Source organism: Cyprinus carpio, chromosome B20 (genome assembly GCF_018340385.1).
Source record: "Cyprinus carpio isolate SPL01 chromosome B20, ASM1834038v1, whole genome shotgun sequence".
NCBI lineage: Eukaryota > Metazoa > Chordata > Actinopteri > Cypriniformes > Cyprinidae > Cyprinus > Cyprinus carpio.
Window position 1 is genome coordinate 1,691,576 of NC_056616.1, and position 14,430 is coordinate 1,706,005.

The following is a 14,430-nucleotide window of genomic DNA, read 5'->3' on the forward strand; positions in this document are numbered from 1 at the left end:
AGGTGATATTAAGCATATCTATCTCTGTCAAAGATATTCAATTACCACAGGGCAATTTCCTTATGCACACTGGAGAACTGGTCTGGTTGTCTGATCACGTAATTAAGTTTTTTATCTATTATACAGCTTTCATAAAACAAACGATGAGGACATGTTCATGAATTTTCATCATGACACTAAGGGGATGTTTACACAACAACGTTTTCATCCAAAAACGGGAAACTTTTTATACGCTTTGACTGTTTGTGTACACGACAAAGGAGTTTTGGGGACTGAAATCGCATATTTTTAAAAACAGGTTTCAAAGTGCAAGTTTTTGAAAACGCCACCGTTATCGTTTCCGTGTAAACACTCAATACAGGAATCTTTGAAAATGGTGACATCATGCGCGTGCGTATGGTGTTAGGTATGTAGACATGGGCAGTAAGTGTCGATTTTAAAGACAAGTGTGAACAAACATACTTTACAATGGCGGAGTACATGGTACTGTTGTCGCTGCTCAAGAGTTTGCTAAAGCTTCTTAAGTAAAATGTGGTTTTACTTCACGAATATTACAACCAACAGCAGAGACGCATCATATACAACATATAATCGTCACTTTCCAACAGGTACTGTTTACTAACAAGGTGACAGCGCCAACTACTGGCCTGGCATACATAATACAGTGTTTTTGGCCATTTTCGCAGATATGTGTAAACGCGAAATCATTTTGAAAATGTTGTCATATTGTCATAAATGTTGTGAAACTTTTTAAAAACGCAAGGGAAAAACTTTTCAGTTTCTGACTACATTGTTGTATTTTTGCTTTCATTTTATAAGCTCAGTGTAATCTTGACCCCATGTGAAACGCAGATTCAACAAAACATCCTGTGACATTGTTCTCATTGTTCTCTCTATGATTAGAAGTCAATACGAGATGGCATTCGCAAACTACATTACTTCCCTTATGTGACAAATAAGAGAATATTTAATGACAAAACAGCGTAAGGCAGGACTTGAATTTGTCCAGGGTGGAACTGATGCTTAAATTGTTATTTGTCATTTAGTCAACATTATTCATGCCTAGTTGGTGTTAGTCTAAATGGAAAGTGGTTTCACCAGATTTCATCCATAATTCATCTACACTTATCTTCAATATACAATACCACACAATTGCTTTAAGAATTCAAACCTTTTTGAATAAATGTCTGTTGTGATCTGCACTCTGTAAGTCTGTACACGTGTGTTTCAGATACTGTAGCACCTGATGGCTGTTGGATGAGCTGTCACGTAAGCATTTGTGTGTAAGAGCAGCTCAGGTGCTAAAGTAACCTGGCACACATCGAAGATAGAAGGATCAATAATGACTTAGTTTAGCTTGTTTATCAGGGGGTGGAGAGAGAGAGAGAGAGAGAGAGAGAGAGAGAGTGTGTGTGTGTGTGCATCAGTGCGTTTCTACAACCTTAATATGACTCCTTGGCATTTTCCTGAAAATGTCATTAACAGCAAAAAGAGATGTGTGATGGGTTGGTGTATGGAGGGGTTATTATAAACTCTCTGTAGACACAGCTGTCATTTTTCTATTGTCTCCGTGTGTGTGTTTTAGAATAGACAGTTTAATTCATTATAATGGGAGCAATTTAGTTTTGACACATTGTAAACATGCCACTTTGCAAGGTCCAAAATAAACGTGAGGCCAGCTGAGAAAATTTGCCAGCCTTGAAACTGTATTTTACATTATTTTGAGAAGAAAACAAAAAACAAAAAAACATTTTTATCACTGTGACAATGGAGTTATTTGGCTTCTTTTTTCCTACACATTCACATGAAGAGTGCTGGAAATTATGTCACTCGCCGTATCTACTATGAGATAAGCTGTTCTTCTTCTGTAAAACTGTACCTGTAACAAAGACATTAAGATTAACACAACAGAAACTTTTCTTTGTAGGAAATGAGGGGATTCAAGGTTTACAAGTGGTCCTGACAAATGATGGCAATTTTGTAGTGCAAAACTGAACAGAAAAAAAAATTACATTCCTCACCAAATAAATGGCTGTGCAGCAGATGCCCATAAGAAACTTTTTATAGAACAATATAACAAGTTGTCGGCAAATAGAGCTGATGAAAGTTACAGAAACTAAAATAAACTTTTTACGAGCAAAGGGATAAAGCAGAAGGATTGTTTGCGCCTGGCAAATTAAACTGCCGTCTTTTTGAGATCTGCAAGAAACAGTGTTCCTCCTACCTCTTTGTGAAGCCCTTATATTGCCAAAACCAGAAAGTGTCAACAAAAAATAAAGGTACATTCACTGTGATGGCCTTTTTTAATGTAGATACAAAGGTATAAGTTTTGTTTTAAACCCAAGTGCTGCTGGGTTTCCATCGAACAAGTTTGATGCACATTTTGAAAGTGTGCAAGAAATCCCAAACGGAAAAGCTTGAAATGGGACATGAACTCTGCACTTGACAGACTCAGATTATCTAGAGTTTCACATTAGTTGAAATGTGCATTAAAATTATGCTGCATTAAAGTTTATTTACAGTCACAATGACACATTTTTACCATTTGGCTGCCAATATGCTCATCGGTCAATTTAGGTGTGAAAGCTTGATGTAACTGGATCAATCAAAAGCTTAAACATAAATATAGTGCTAATTAGACAAAAACATTTCAGCACACTTCACCCACAGCTCGCCATTAGAGTGGGTCCTCACAATCTGCCACAGCTGCACACCCAGGTAAATGGAGGTTTGTGATGTATGGAAATAGCCATTTGTGCCATCATTATGTCAGCCACTGCAGCTTTTCTGCAACATCTTCCTCCTGACAGCATTCAAAGCCAATGTATAATTGCTCAAATACAGCAAATACCCCCCACCCCCCCAAAAAACGAGAAGGTCCTTCAGCAGCTCCATCATAACATGGTGGGCTTCCTCGAGGTAATGCACAAAGTTAACTAAATTTAAAGTTATAAGGCTCCCATATACTCCAAACGAAGCTCTTCGTTTAGGGGTAAAACAAAGTTCGAAATACGTGAGCAGTGGTATACTGTTATCGAACACCCCGACGCCGCCCACTCTGATGAAAGCGACGTTTAAATGAATGTGAATGTGTAAATATGTTATATAAAAAGCATCTCTTCATAGCAACATGGGTATGCTTGCACGAGCTCTGCAAATTAGCATTCCTGCGAAGCAAGCAGCAGAATTGAACATGAAAAACAGTGTCAACGTCTCATTTCATCAAAAGCACAACTTAATTTTCTACTATAAAGCGGCTCTCCACTGCGTTCATGTTTTTACCCATGGACATCTCTCCTGCAAGGACTCAACAGATGAAATGAACCCAGAGCAGAGTTCCACTGGAAAGAAGGCAGAGCCTAAGCACACACCTCCTATGACGTAATCATCATGGACCAATGGTAGTATTGCAGCCGGAACAAACTTTTCCGGAAAGTTTGCTTTGGCAAGCTGTTTCGAACTCCCAAAACGAACTTAGTTTTGGCCGGATTTTGTTCAAAATGGTGCCACATCAATTCGTTCTTCGGTTTCACTTGAAGTATATTAGGGCCTTTAGCTGTCTTTACTTGCATCTACAAATAATTTTCTTAATTACAATATTACTATAAATTGCTTTTTAAAATGCTTATTAATAATTCTAAATGTAAGTGAAAAAAATTAATTATTTGAACAAAGTCATACTGTATGTATGAGACAGATATAATTCTATTTGCTATAATTCTCATTTGCATTCTTATTTCTGAAAGTACAGTATCAATCTATTTTGAGGCTCACTGTGATTCTATTTGTGTTATAATGGCGTCATCCATAGCTCTTGAAGAACTTTTTTCTCTCGTCTTTACCGAGAGAGAAGCAACATGCATGGACTGCAAAGGGCTTGAATGAAACATGTTTGGCTCTAGATAAAAATATTAGAGGATATAGCGCCGAAAGATCATTACCATAAATGGTGTGTACAGCTCTGTAGAAATGGTAAAATGGTACTATCATTGTCATTATGTCTCACAGCCCAGAACAGAGAAAACTGTTTACATACTCAGGCCAGAAGACTCGCTGCTCTAATACTTTACCTAACAGCGAATGATCAGATGGACTGGATATTGTTCAGCATCAAAGAGGGATGTCTGACACGGCTCTGCTATCAGCGGATGCACACAAGGGCTTTAGAAAGGGTTGAATGGGCCTATCTTTTTGAAATGCTGCAGAGATTTGGATGCGGTGGAATGGCTTGTTCTATAAAAATCCTATATAGCTGCCGGGCTGATCAACAACATGGTGTCAAAGTCATTCAACATTTCCAGAGGCAGGGCTCTGTCCTCTGTATAATTGCCACCAAACCTTTTGTAGAGCATAAAATAGCCTTTGTGCTATTGATGTCTTACTCTATCTAAACTGCCTTGACACATTTAATCATGCTTTACTAAGTCTTATTGACACATTTAGATTAATAAGCTGCATGATTCTTCATTACTCATACAGAATTATTATTCTGAAAATGAACCTTCTAATAATACACACAGATGGTGGATTTTAACATCTTAAAATTTAAAAAATGTTTCTCATTGCACAACACAGAAACATAAACGCTCAAAAGCCTTCCTCTGTGGCTAGACATAGTAAGAATGTTGTAAAATCAAGATAAAATTGGCATCCCTGGAATCTACACTACTGTGCAAAAGTCTTAGTATTTCCACCAACAAAAAAAGTAATTTATTCTATCTTTTACTGCAGTGTCAGAAGGAAATATCAGTTTACCTTTCCAAACATTCCTTTTGCCATTAATTTTAATAATCCAGTGAGATTTTTGTCAGACAACAGGCAGTGCTCCACACAGAGATCTGATCTGATCATCATCCAGTCTGTCTGAATGACATGAAGAAACAGCAAAAACTGAGACAGACTCAATCCAGAAGAACTGTGAAGAACAATGTCTCAAAATGACACACTACAGCAAAAGATAGAAATAACTTAAAATCCTTTTTTTGTTAGCAAAAATACTAGTGGTCTAAGACTATTGCACTGTAGTGTAATTAATGTTATTTTTTCTCTGTATCTGTACATTAAGTACAACTGTGTCTGTAGATCCTAATACTCTTAATGGCCCACTTCACATGGCTCAGACTCAGTCATGTTGTCAGATACACATATTATAAGTGTCTACGGTATGTTTTTTTTTTTTATAAAGTGGGAGGTTGCAAGTTAGGGACAGCGATATTTTTATATTATTTCCGTAAATCCAGATTTCGATTCATTGAGGTTTATTTATTTTTAGAATTTTTTTCCAATATCTGGCAACACAAGCATAACTGACAGTAATCAAAAACGACCAGGTTAAAAACATTGCAGGCAGATTATTCCTGACAGGATGCAATTTGGTAACACAAACGTAGTGATCATCATGATATATTATATTCAAGACAGATGCACTGAAGACGGACACAAAGAGGAGAGAACAGTCGCGACAATACACCACCACACAAAAAAAACACATAAAAACACCAAAAAAAAAACTATGGGTTTAGATAATGTGGGTATATTTCTGAGACTTCCAAAAAGTTTCGATGGCATTTTCTTTTTCATCTTACCATCGTTAAATACATATTAAAGGAGTGTTAATTAACGCAGTGTTGCGTACAGTCTTATTTATTGATTTATTGATTGATTGAATGTGGCAAGAATTGATTGTGGCATTAATTGATTAACACTGACAATTATTTTATTGCGCGTTAATGCAGTTTTTTATTATTTTGAAAGTCTGTTGCTCACTGGCTCTGGATACACATACAGACAAACTGTGGGTCACAGGAGGGGCACAGGGGGCTAAACGAACCGCGCCTGAGTGCAGCACGGAGCGATCACACTAGTCAAACGAACCAGGCTTTGGGGGTCAAACGCGCTCAGGCATGGTTAAAATTGACTAGTGTGAGTCCCTTATTCTCCCGCATCCTGTGTTGTTCCGTGCCGTGCCGTTGCGTTGGGTGGGAAAAGTGGGTGGAGGGATTGAATTGCTTTGCACACTGAAGAAAGGCTTTGTGCCGAAACGTTTGTGTCTTTTCCCATCAGTATTGAATGTATGATAAAACGCAAAAAGACTGTTCTCGTGGTTCAGTGCGGATCATAATTTCCTATACTCTATAACAAACTATAAAATATTTTCTATGAAAACATTAATGCCCTTCCAGTAGCAAATAGCTTTGGTTTTTTATTTAATTTGATGACATTAATGTTATAAGTTGAGATTTACAATAAATATTTTAACTGCTACTATGTAAAAGGAATACTGCTGTAAAAAAGCACCTTATTTGTTTAAAGTGTATTTTTGTTCATATAGCAGTACTTTTAAATGAAAAAAAAAAAATGTACAATACACTACTTTTGAATTCATTATTGAATTTTGTATATAACAACACGATTAACTGCAGAAAATCACGCGATTAATCGCGATTAAAAATAATTGAATCATTGCCCAGCACTAATATATGAAGAGCTTGGCTCCAAAACGCGATAAACTGCATTTAAAAAAAATTTGAGTTTCCGCCAAAATCAGCCATTCCACGCACTCTAGACAGTAATAGTGGCGCTTTAAATACACCCGGCATCCTAGTTTTCCTCATCTACTTTGTACTTTGTGATCAACAAACAAGGGCTACACGATAAATCGCATGTGATTGTCATGCGCATCTCGTCAGTAAATCTCCATCACGTGCTTTCAAATGGAGCAGCATTTAATACACAGAGCCGCAGATCACTGACAGCTATGCAATATTGCGTTCATTAGATGAATCGCATTCGATAATGAACGCGATATTGCGTAGCTTGTCAGTGTTAGTGTTTTTATTAATGCCATTTATGTTTTTGTTAATACAGCACATAGCACTAGTCAACTAAATGAATGTAACATGGCAAAAGATGAATGCACTTTTGGAAGTTGAATGTAAGGGAAATGTCATTTTGGAATTTCTGTGGTCTAATGTGATATTGTTCATGTTCTTGTTCATGATGAAATTTTCTTTTATTGTTGTAATTAACTTATAGCAAACAAGATGACCCGTTGAATTCATTTTGGGAGCGATGACTGATAAGGGTATTTTTAGTCCAGTTCCTGTATATAAGATTAGTATTGACCAAGATCAGAGGCTGTCATATGTGGATCAACTTACTATGTTGTGTATTTTCAACAGTTTCAATATGAAAAATAACTTTTATATTGATTCAGTGGATTTATTGCATTTTAGGGGTAAAATAATAAAACTTTATAATAAATCTTTTAGAAGTCATGGCCTGATGGTTAGAGAGTTTGACTCCTAACCCTAAGGTTGTGGGTTCGAATCTCGGGCCAGCAATACCATGACTGAGGTGCCCTTGAGCAAGGCACCGAAACCCAAACTTCTCCCTGGGTGCCGCATGATAAATGGCTGCTAACTGCTCCAGGTGTGTGTTCACGGTGTGTGTGTGCACTTTGGATGGGTTAAACGCAGAGCACAAATTCTGAGTATGGGTCACCATACTTGGCTGTATGTCACATCACTTCACTTGAAAATCAAAAACTGTATTTGAATTTTTTATGTCATTATAACCTAAAGATGTTATGTGAAAGTTTGAAACAGAAAATAGTGGTTTTCATCTTGCCACTGTCTTGGTAAAGAAAAAATATTTTTACTCAAATTAATCAAAATGGATTTATAGTGTTTTGGAACCATACTCTTCATACATACATACATACATACATACATACATACATACATACACAAAAAAAATATATATATATATATATATTTAAATATATATATATATATATATATATATATATATATATATATATATATATATATATATATTATTATTATATAAAGATATCCCACAAAGCACTCTTGTTAAGTGTGTATAAGAACAACGCTCTTTTTCACACAAATTTTCCTCTCAAAACTGCTCCATTCATTCTCTTTGGAACAGGTAATCTGTAATGACTATCTCGGTGCAGATTTCATTTGTCATACATTACACTGGTTTCAGGGTCGCAGGAATCCTCTTTCAAAATGAGAGACCGGAGGACATGTGGAAACGAGGATAGCAGCACATGTGAGGGATGCTCAGATGCCCAAACTGAAAACAAGACTGGAATTATTAAATATACCTGGTTAACATGCACCAGCAGCGTTACATTATCACAACATTCTGGAGATCTGTGTGCAATGCACGAAGCTCAGAGGTTCTGTGTCACTGTACTGAAAATGTCTCAAAGTCAATATCAGAGCAACTATGAGCAGCTATGTCAGCAGAGAAAATACATCATGCCGTTTAAATAGAGGGCTACTGAGGACACATAATTTAATACATTTTTAAACATACTGATGTGACTGATTGGTTGTCATGCAGGAACATGGTGCGTGTGACATTTACCTTACATTTGCAGAAAGATTGAACAATATTGGGAAAAATGGAAATGTGTTTTTTTTTTTTGCCAAGTAACCTGATGGGTATTTTTATGATTTGTGCAGCCTTTATGGTGCAATTTTAAGCGCCTCTCTCTTCAGTTTTGTTTCTAATCAGTCAATGGCACATTGACGCCTAGCTTGTGTTTTCAATCCGGCACACCTGCGGGGAACCTCTCGTGTGTTTATCCTCCTGGGACCATATATGCCACATATTTACCACACACATACAGCCGCAGGCGTGGTGCATTCTGAGCTTTTAGAGAAAACAAATGTTGGGGGGGGGTTGGCTATGTGAATTGAATTTTTAGTAGATGCACAGCCCATTTTATCTGGGGTTCTGCAGGTTTTATGAAGGTAAACCTTTTCTAAGACCAAGTAAAGAAAATCAATATGGTCTCTAAATGTATGTTTTTTTAAGTCTTGTATTTTCCAGTGCAAATGTCTGAAGATTCTTAAATCAAGGTACTACTCAAGAAGCAAAATTATACAGTCTTAGTAGTACTAAAGAGTTATTAGCTAAGAAAAGATCTATTCACTCAAAAAAAAAATCCCAAATTCAAATCACAAAAAAGCTATAAACTCTCAATGGCAGATATCTGCACTTGTTTTAAGCATTAACTCACATTATTTGTTATATCTTGATTTAAAGTTGTTTAAGTTATTTTTATCAGAAAAGAAGACAAAATTACTAAAGAAGTTTTTTTTGTTTATTTGTTTTTGCAGGTTATATATTTAATGAATATATATTTTTTTTAAATGAAAATGAAAATGCAAATCACTTATATTATATATTTAATGAATATATATTTTTTTTAAATGAAAATGAAAATGCAAATCACTGCTTATTCAGATCTGAATGCCCAAACGTGTATACAGGACTTACTATCATTTTTATTTATGGGAGAAATATGAAATTTGGTGCAGTTATTGATATTTCTATGATGTAAATATGTAATGTAAAAATGTTTACAACAGTATAACAGACTACTTACATAAAACAAATAAATATCAGTTCTCGCTCTATATCTCACAATATTATATCTTAGTAAGATGATATTTTAAATGCTTAGTTTGATGATCAAAGCTGTAGTTTTTATTATGGGGCAAACATATAATGCAATGCAACACGATGATTGAGAGCTCGATAAATGAACCTTGCTCAAAAGCCTGATGAACATATTTGATACTAGACATTTTTGATCATGTTGATAATTTAGTGACCTTAGAAATTTCTGTAACACAAATAAAAACACAAAATGCTATAACACAAAAAAAAAATAAAATAATAAAATACAAAAATAAAACAGATTTAGTAAATACTTATTTTTTTCAGCTTTAGGCCTTATTACGAATTGTGAAAACATTTTGTAGCTTAGCAGTTACACATGATGTATGTATACGATATTTGTGCATAATTCATGTTGACTTCATAAGAAAAACAAAAAGTGTGCTACTGGATGAGAATTTTGTCTAGATTTGAGGCTCATAATAACCCAATAATACCACATTAACCGTGGATTATTACTGCCATTAACTGAAATGCTTATGAGGAAGCCTGAAAGAACCTAAAACAAACCCTCTTATTTACTCTTCTGACCATGCTTATTTTGAGGAAGAGCTGAAAAGAACCCTAAAACAAACCCTCTTATTTACTCTTCAGCTCACTGCAGGTCATTATTTTGTGGCAACTTTACATCCAGCCTCAATTTCCCCAGACCTTGCATTTGCAGTCAGAGTGTATTTCTCTTCTAGCAGTTTGTGTCAGACTTACCCCTATAGGCTGGAAGATAAGACCATCAACTTCATGGCTGACCTGTGAGGTGAAACTGCCCTCCAGGAGCTGTGAACAAAGCAAAAGACACTGAGAACATATCATGTGTATATAGCACAAAGAACAAGAGACACTCTCCAGGAATGGGCTAGACTTGCCCTTGTTAAACTTTGAAAGAACAATGCCTTTCAAACAAAGTTTCCAAAGCAGATTTCTCTCTCCATCTGCCTATGTTTGAAAATTAAGAAAGAACAACACCAATTAGTCTTTGAGGAAACCAACATATGAACGGCTCACTGCTTGCATATTAAAGTGAACAAGATACCATTTCGAATGCTGCCACAGGTGTTTAATATAATAAATAGTGACTTAAAAAAATATAACACAAAAAAATCCCTAGTACAACAAATATTAAAGTGGGATTTGTGAAAATATAATGTAATGTAAGCCTTAGTGCCTTAAAGGGATAGTCCACCCAAAAATGTCTTGTATAACTCATGAGACTACTGTTCATCTTAGAAATACAGATGAAGATATTTTAATGAATCCGGAGCGAGATCAGTTCATTACACCAAAAGTTTGACAGCTAAAAGTTTAACTCACCGGTTAAATTAATGTGTGACAACAATAAGGTTTGTTCTTGCGTGTCACACAAGCACTTTGAGCTTCCGCAAGAACCAATCAGGTCTGATCTTGGATATCAATCAATTACGTTTGAACTTCATTTTTTATTTGCTGTATGTATGTGCATTGATCCATGTTTATATGGCTCCATGTTTAAATGGCTGTTTATGATCTCTTAATAAACTTTTGAAAAGTCAAAGTTTTGGGTGAATGGATAGAAAGTTCTAAGGTTTCGTCAAAAATATGTTCTTTTTTGTTTTGAAGATGAGCCAAAGTCATATGTGTTTGGAACAACATAAAGTTGACTACTTGATGACAATTTTTTTTTTTTTTTTTTGTGAAATGGCCCTTTAAATGCTCATGAATAATTTAAGTTTACACAAAATGTCACTTGCAACCCATTTTGCTTCCATAATATGATGTATTTCCTAGAGGTATTGGATACTCAATGAGAAAAATGAGTAACACTTTAGATTTGGGAACACATATTTACTATTAACTAAGAGTTTTGCCTCAAGCTCCTAATTTGCTTACTGGTAGTAAGTTACAGTGGTGGCAAAAACTATTAGAACACTGGTATTTTCACCAGCTAAAAATGGGTTTAAGGGGCCGTTCACATATCGCGTCTTTTGCACGCTCAAGTTCGTTATTTCAAATGAAGACGCACAGCAGGCGCGCTCATAATGGAAGCGACACGCCGCATCGAGATAAAAACATTGCAAATTTTCAGAATGCCGCAAGTGCACCACAGGTCATGTGACAAGAACCAACCAATCAGCTTCATCCTTTCCTGTAATAACATTGAAAGCAAAGATAAAGGAACAGCTGATCATAGCTGTATATGGATAGCCATTTTTAAATCAATTTAGTAGCAGAGCTACAGTACTGCAAGCAATTTTAGGCGCGATATGTGATCAGCCTCTAAGTCGGTTATTTCTATCTTTCGCTGTAGTGTGTGTAGGAAATATCAGTTTACGGACTTAAAACCAACCATGAATCAACAATAACTCTAGAAAAACAAGGTCAGTTATGATTTCACTTTGACTTTGCGGAACATCCTTGAGAAATAGCGACCAATGTCATGTGTAAACAACACATTATTATAGTGAAGCGTACAGAAATCAAAAATGCATATCTCAAACAACAGAGTTCGAGCAAGAGGCGATGGAGCAATTAATTTATTCCTTTCTAATAAATGTTTCAAGACCTTGAGCCTGTTTGCGTTTAGACGGATCTCTGCCATCAATGTTCCAAACACCACTACAAGACACCCTACATAACCTGAACACAACTGACAAAACAGAACAACAGAAAGACTCTTGACTTCTTTCATTAGTGATAATCTGTCCTCAGCTGAACGTGGCACTCTTCGACCTTCCCCACGATCCACAGGGACTGTGTTATATATTAGCGCAGCACACAGGGCTACAGCGGCAGTCTTAACAAAGATTTCCTTTCCATTAAATCTCTCAGAAACAGGTCTGTGCTGCTGCTGAAAGAGCCGTGGATAAAATACCAAAAATCCAGTCAATCATGCAGACTTAATGCAAACAGCATTTTTCATGCCTAATACAGCTCACGCTCAAAGCTCTGAGGAGCGGCAGCCCTCTCCATACGAGCCTCGACCTGCAGGATTCACAGAGAAGTGGCTAGTTAAAGGCTCGTTTTCATATCCAACCCCATTTAATGAGGACATTACGGCTTAATGAGATCATTAACTCCCGTTAAACTCTTTCAAAGTCTCGTTTGAGATGAAACGCTTGCGGTGCAAACCTGTGGGAAGAGTCTGAAACGTTGAGGAACAGGTTGTTCTTGTCGAAACCACCGCCGTCGTCCTTTTGTTCTCTTTCATTTCATTTCGTTTCTTATCTCTTTCATTCTTTTTTGTTTGCTCACTCACTCTTTATTTTAAATTGTTCTTTTTATTGTGTCATCTCTTTCATTAATTTGTACTTCCTGTATTCATTTTTTGCTCGTCCATTCTCTTCCTCTAAAATCTTTTTCTTTTCCAATTTTTCTTCTTTCTTTTTTTCCGTCATTCTTTCATTGTGTCATTTTGTTTTGGTTTTCATTGGTTCCTTTTTTCATTCACTCTTGAACCCTTTTCAAGGGTTGGCATTCTCCTTCATTAGTTCTTTCCTTAAAGCATTTCGATTTTTGCTCTCATTCTTGCATTCTTTCTCTCATTTCATCTCAAGTCTTTCTTTCAGTCATTTGCAATCTTTTATTATTATGTCTTGCTCATTTATTTGCATTTTCTGTTCTTTCTCATTTCTGAAATCTTTCTATTGTGCTATCTTCATGAGCTGCATTCAAAACAAACACACCCTGCATCACAATTTGCATACTAACCATCCTCTGGAAACAGGGACTCGAGACACCCGGATGCTCTAGTCTAGTCAGAGATGAAGCAGACAGGGGTATGAGAGCGATGGTGCTTCATCCGCTTTGAATTGTTTTTATGTGTCATATGTTAAGAATAAAACTACTTCATTCTAATGTGGATAATGTCAGAAGAAAGGAAGGAAGAACAGTATATTATCTGAATAATAATAATGTAAGAAGGATGAATTGAGAAGTATCAGAATGTTAATGCTGACAGGATGATTGACAGGCCAGTTTGTGGTGACATGATGCATGCAATTATAACTCAATTAGTGACTGGATATTTCCGTCTAATTCACAGATGAGTTTTGTTGTAATAAATGGCATTTTAATGAAAAACATTGTTCGTGCTGCCTGGGCTTTAATGCAACAAAGAAAAATGTCAAAACCACAAAAAGGCACACATTTGTATTCATCAGACACCCATATATGAAATGAATATATGATAAATACCACACATATAATGCACAAATAAATTCACAACATTTTGCATTTCTGTTCAAATTCCACTCTTAAATTAACTTTTTTTAATCATGTTTTGGTTTTATTTTAAACTTTCAATCACGCAATTCCTTCTTTTGGTTATTTGTTTTCTTTCACTCCTTTTTGTTCTTTCTCTTTTGTGTATTTTGTTTTATTTCATTAGTACCTTTTTCATTATTCATTCATTTTTTTCAATTTGTTTTCTCTAAATCTACAGCTATTTTCATCTGAACTCTGTTTAAATTTGCCTCTCAAGCTTTTAAAACAGTGTGCATTTCATATGTTCATCATATCTTTATTTCACACTGACCACAGCGCATTATCATTCACAAGCTGCCATTTATGACCTAGATATCGGCGTAAATGAAACGTGTCCTGCATATTACTGGCCAGTTTATGTTTTGAGAGGAGGCCGCTGAAGGTTTTCAAGAGGGATGAAGACAAGAAGTGACACGGCCGCACATGATAGCTGGTGGAGGCAGGATTCAATCGTGAGAGACCGAATGAACTCCTAGACAATAGTTCTTTGATCCTGACTGTAGTCTGCAGTTGAGATGTCATTCTCTACCGATTACTGATGGGAATCTTTCTCCACTCCTCTATTTTCCACTTCTTGTCTGCACATCAGATGGCTATGGACCTCAACAATGACACCCTCTCAGCTCTCAACAGCCTGTCATTATGACTTCATTCTCAAAGACTTCTTGCTCAGATCAGACCCTGAACAAGACA

The 14,430-nt window shown here is 36.1% G+C and overlaps 1 protein-coding gene across 1 annotated transcript in view; it reads right to left on the reverse strand.

The window, feature by feature from the left end:
• The window catches only part of LOC109100366 (mRNA-capping enzyme), a 100,378-nt gene that overhangs the window by 29,321 nt on the left and 56,627 nt on the right, over positions 1-14,430 (reverse strand). The window contains exon 12 of the mRNA XM_042747406.1: positions 10,207-10,275. Coding sequence (XP_042603340.1) covers positions 10,207-10,275 — 69 coding nt within the window. The remainder of the gene's footprint in view (positions 1-10,206; positions 10,276-14,430) is intronic.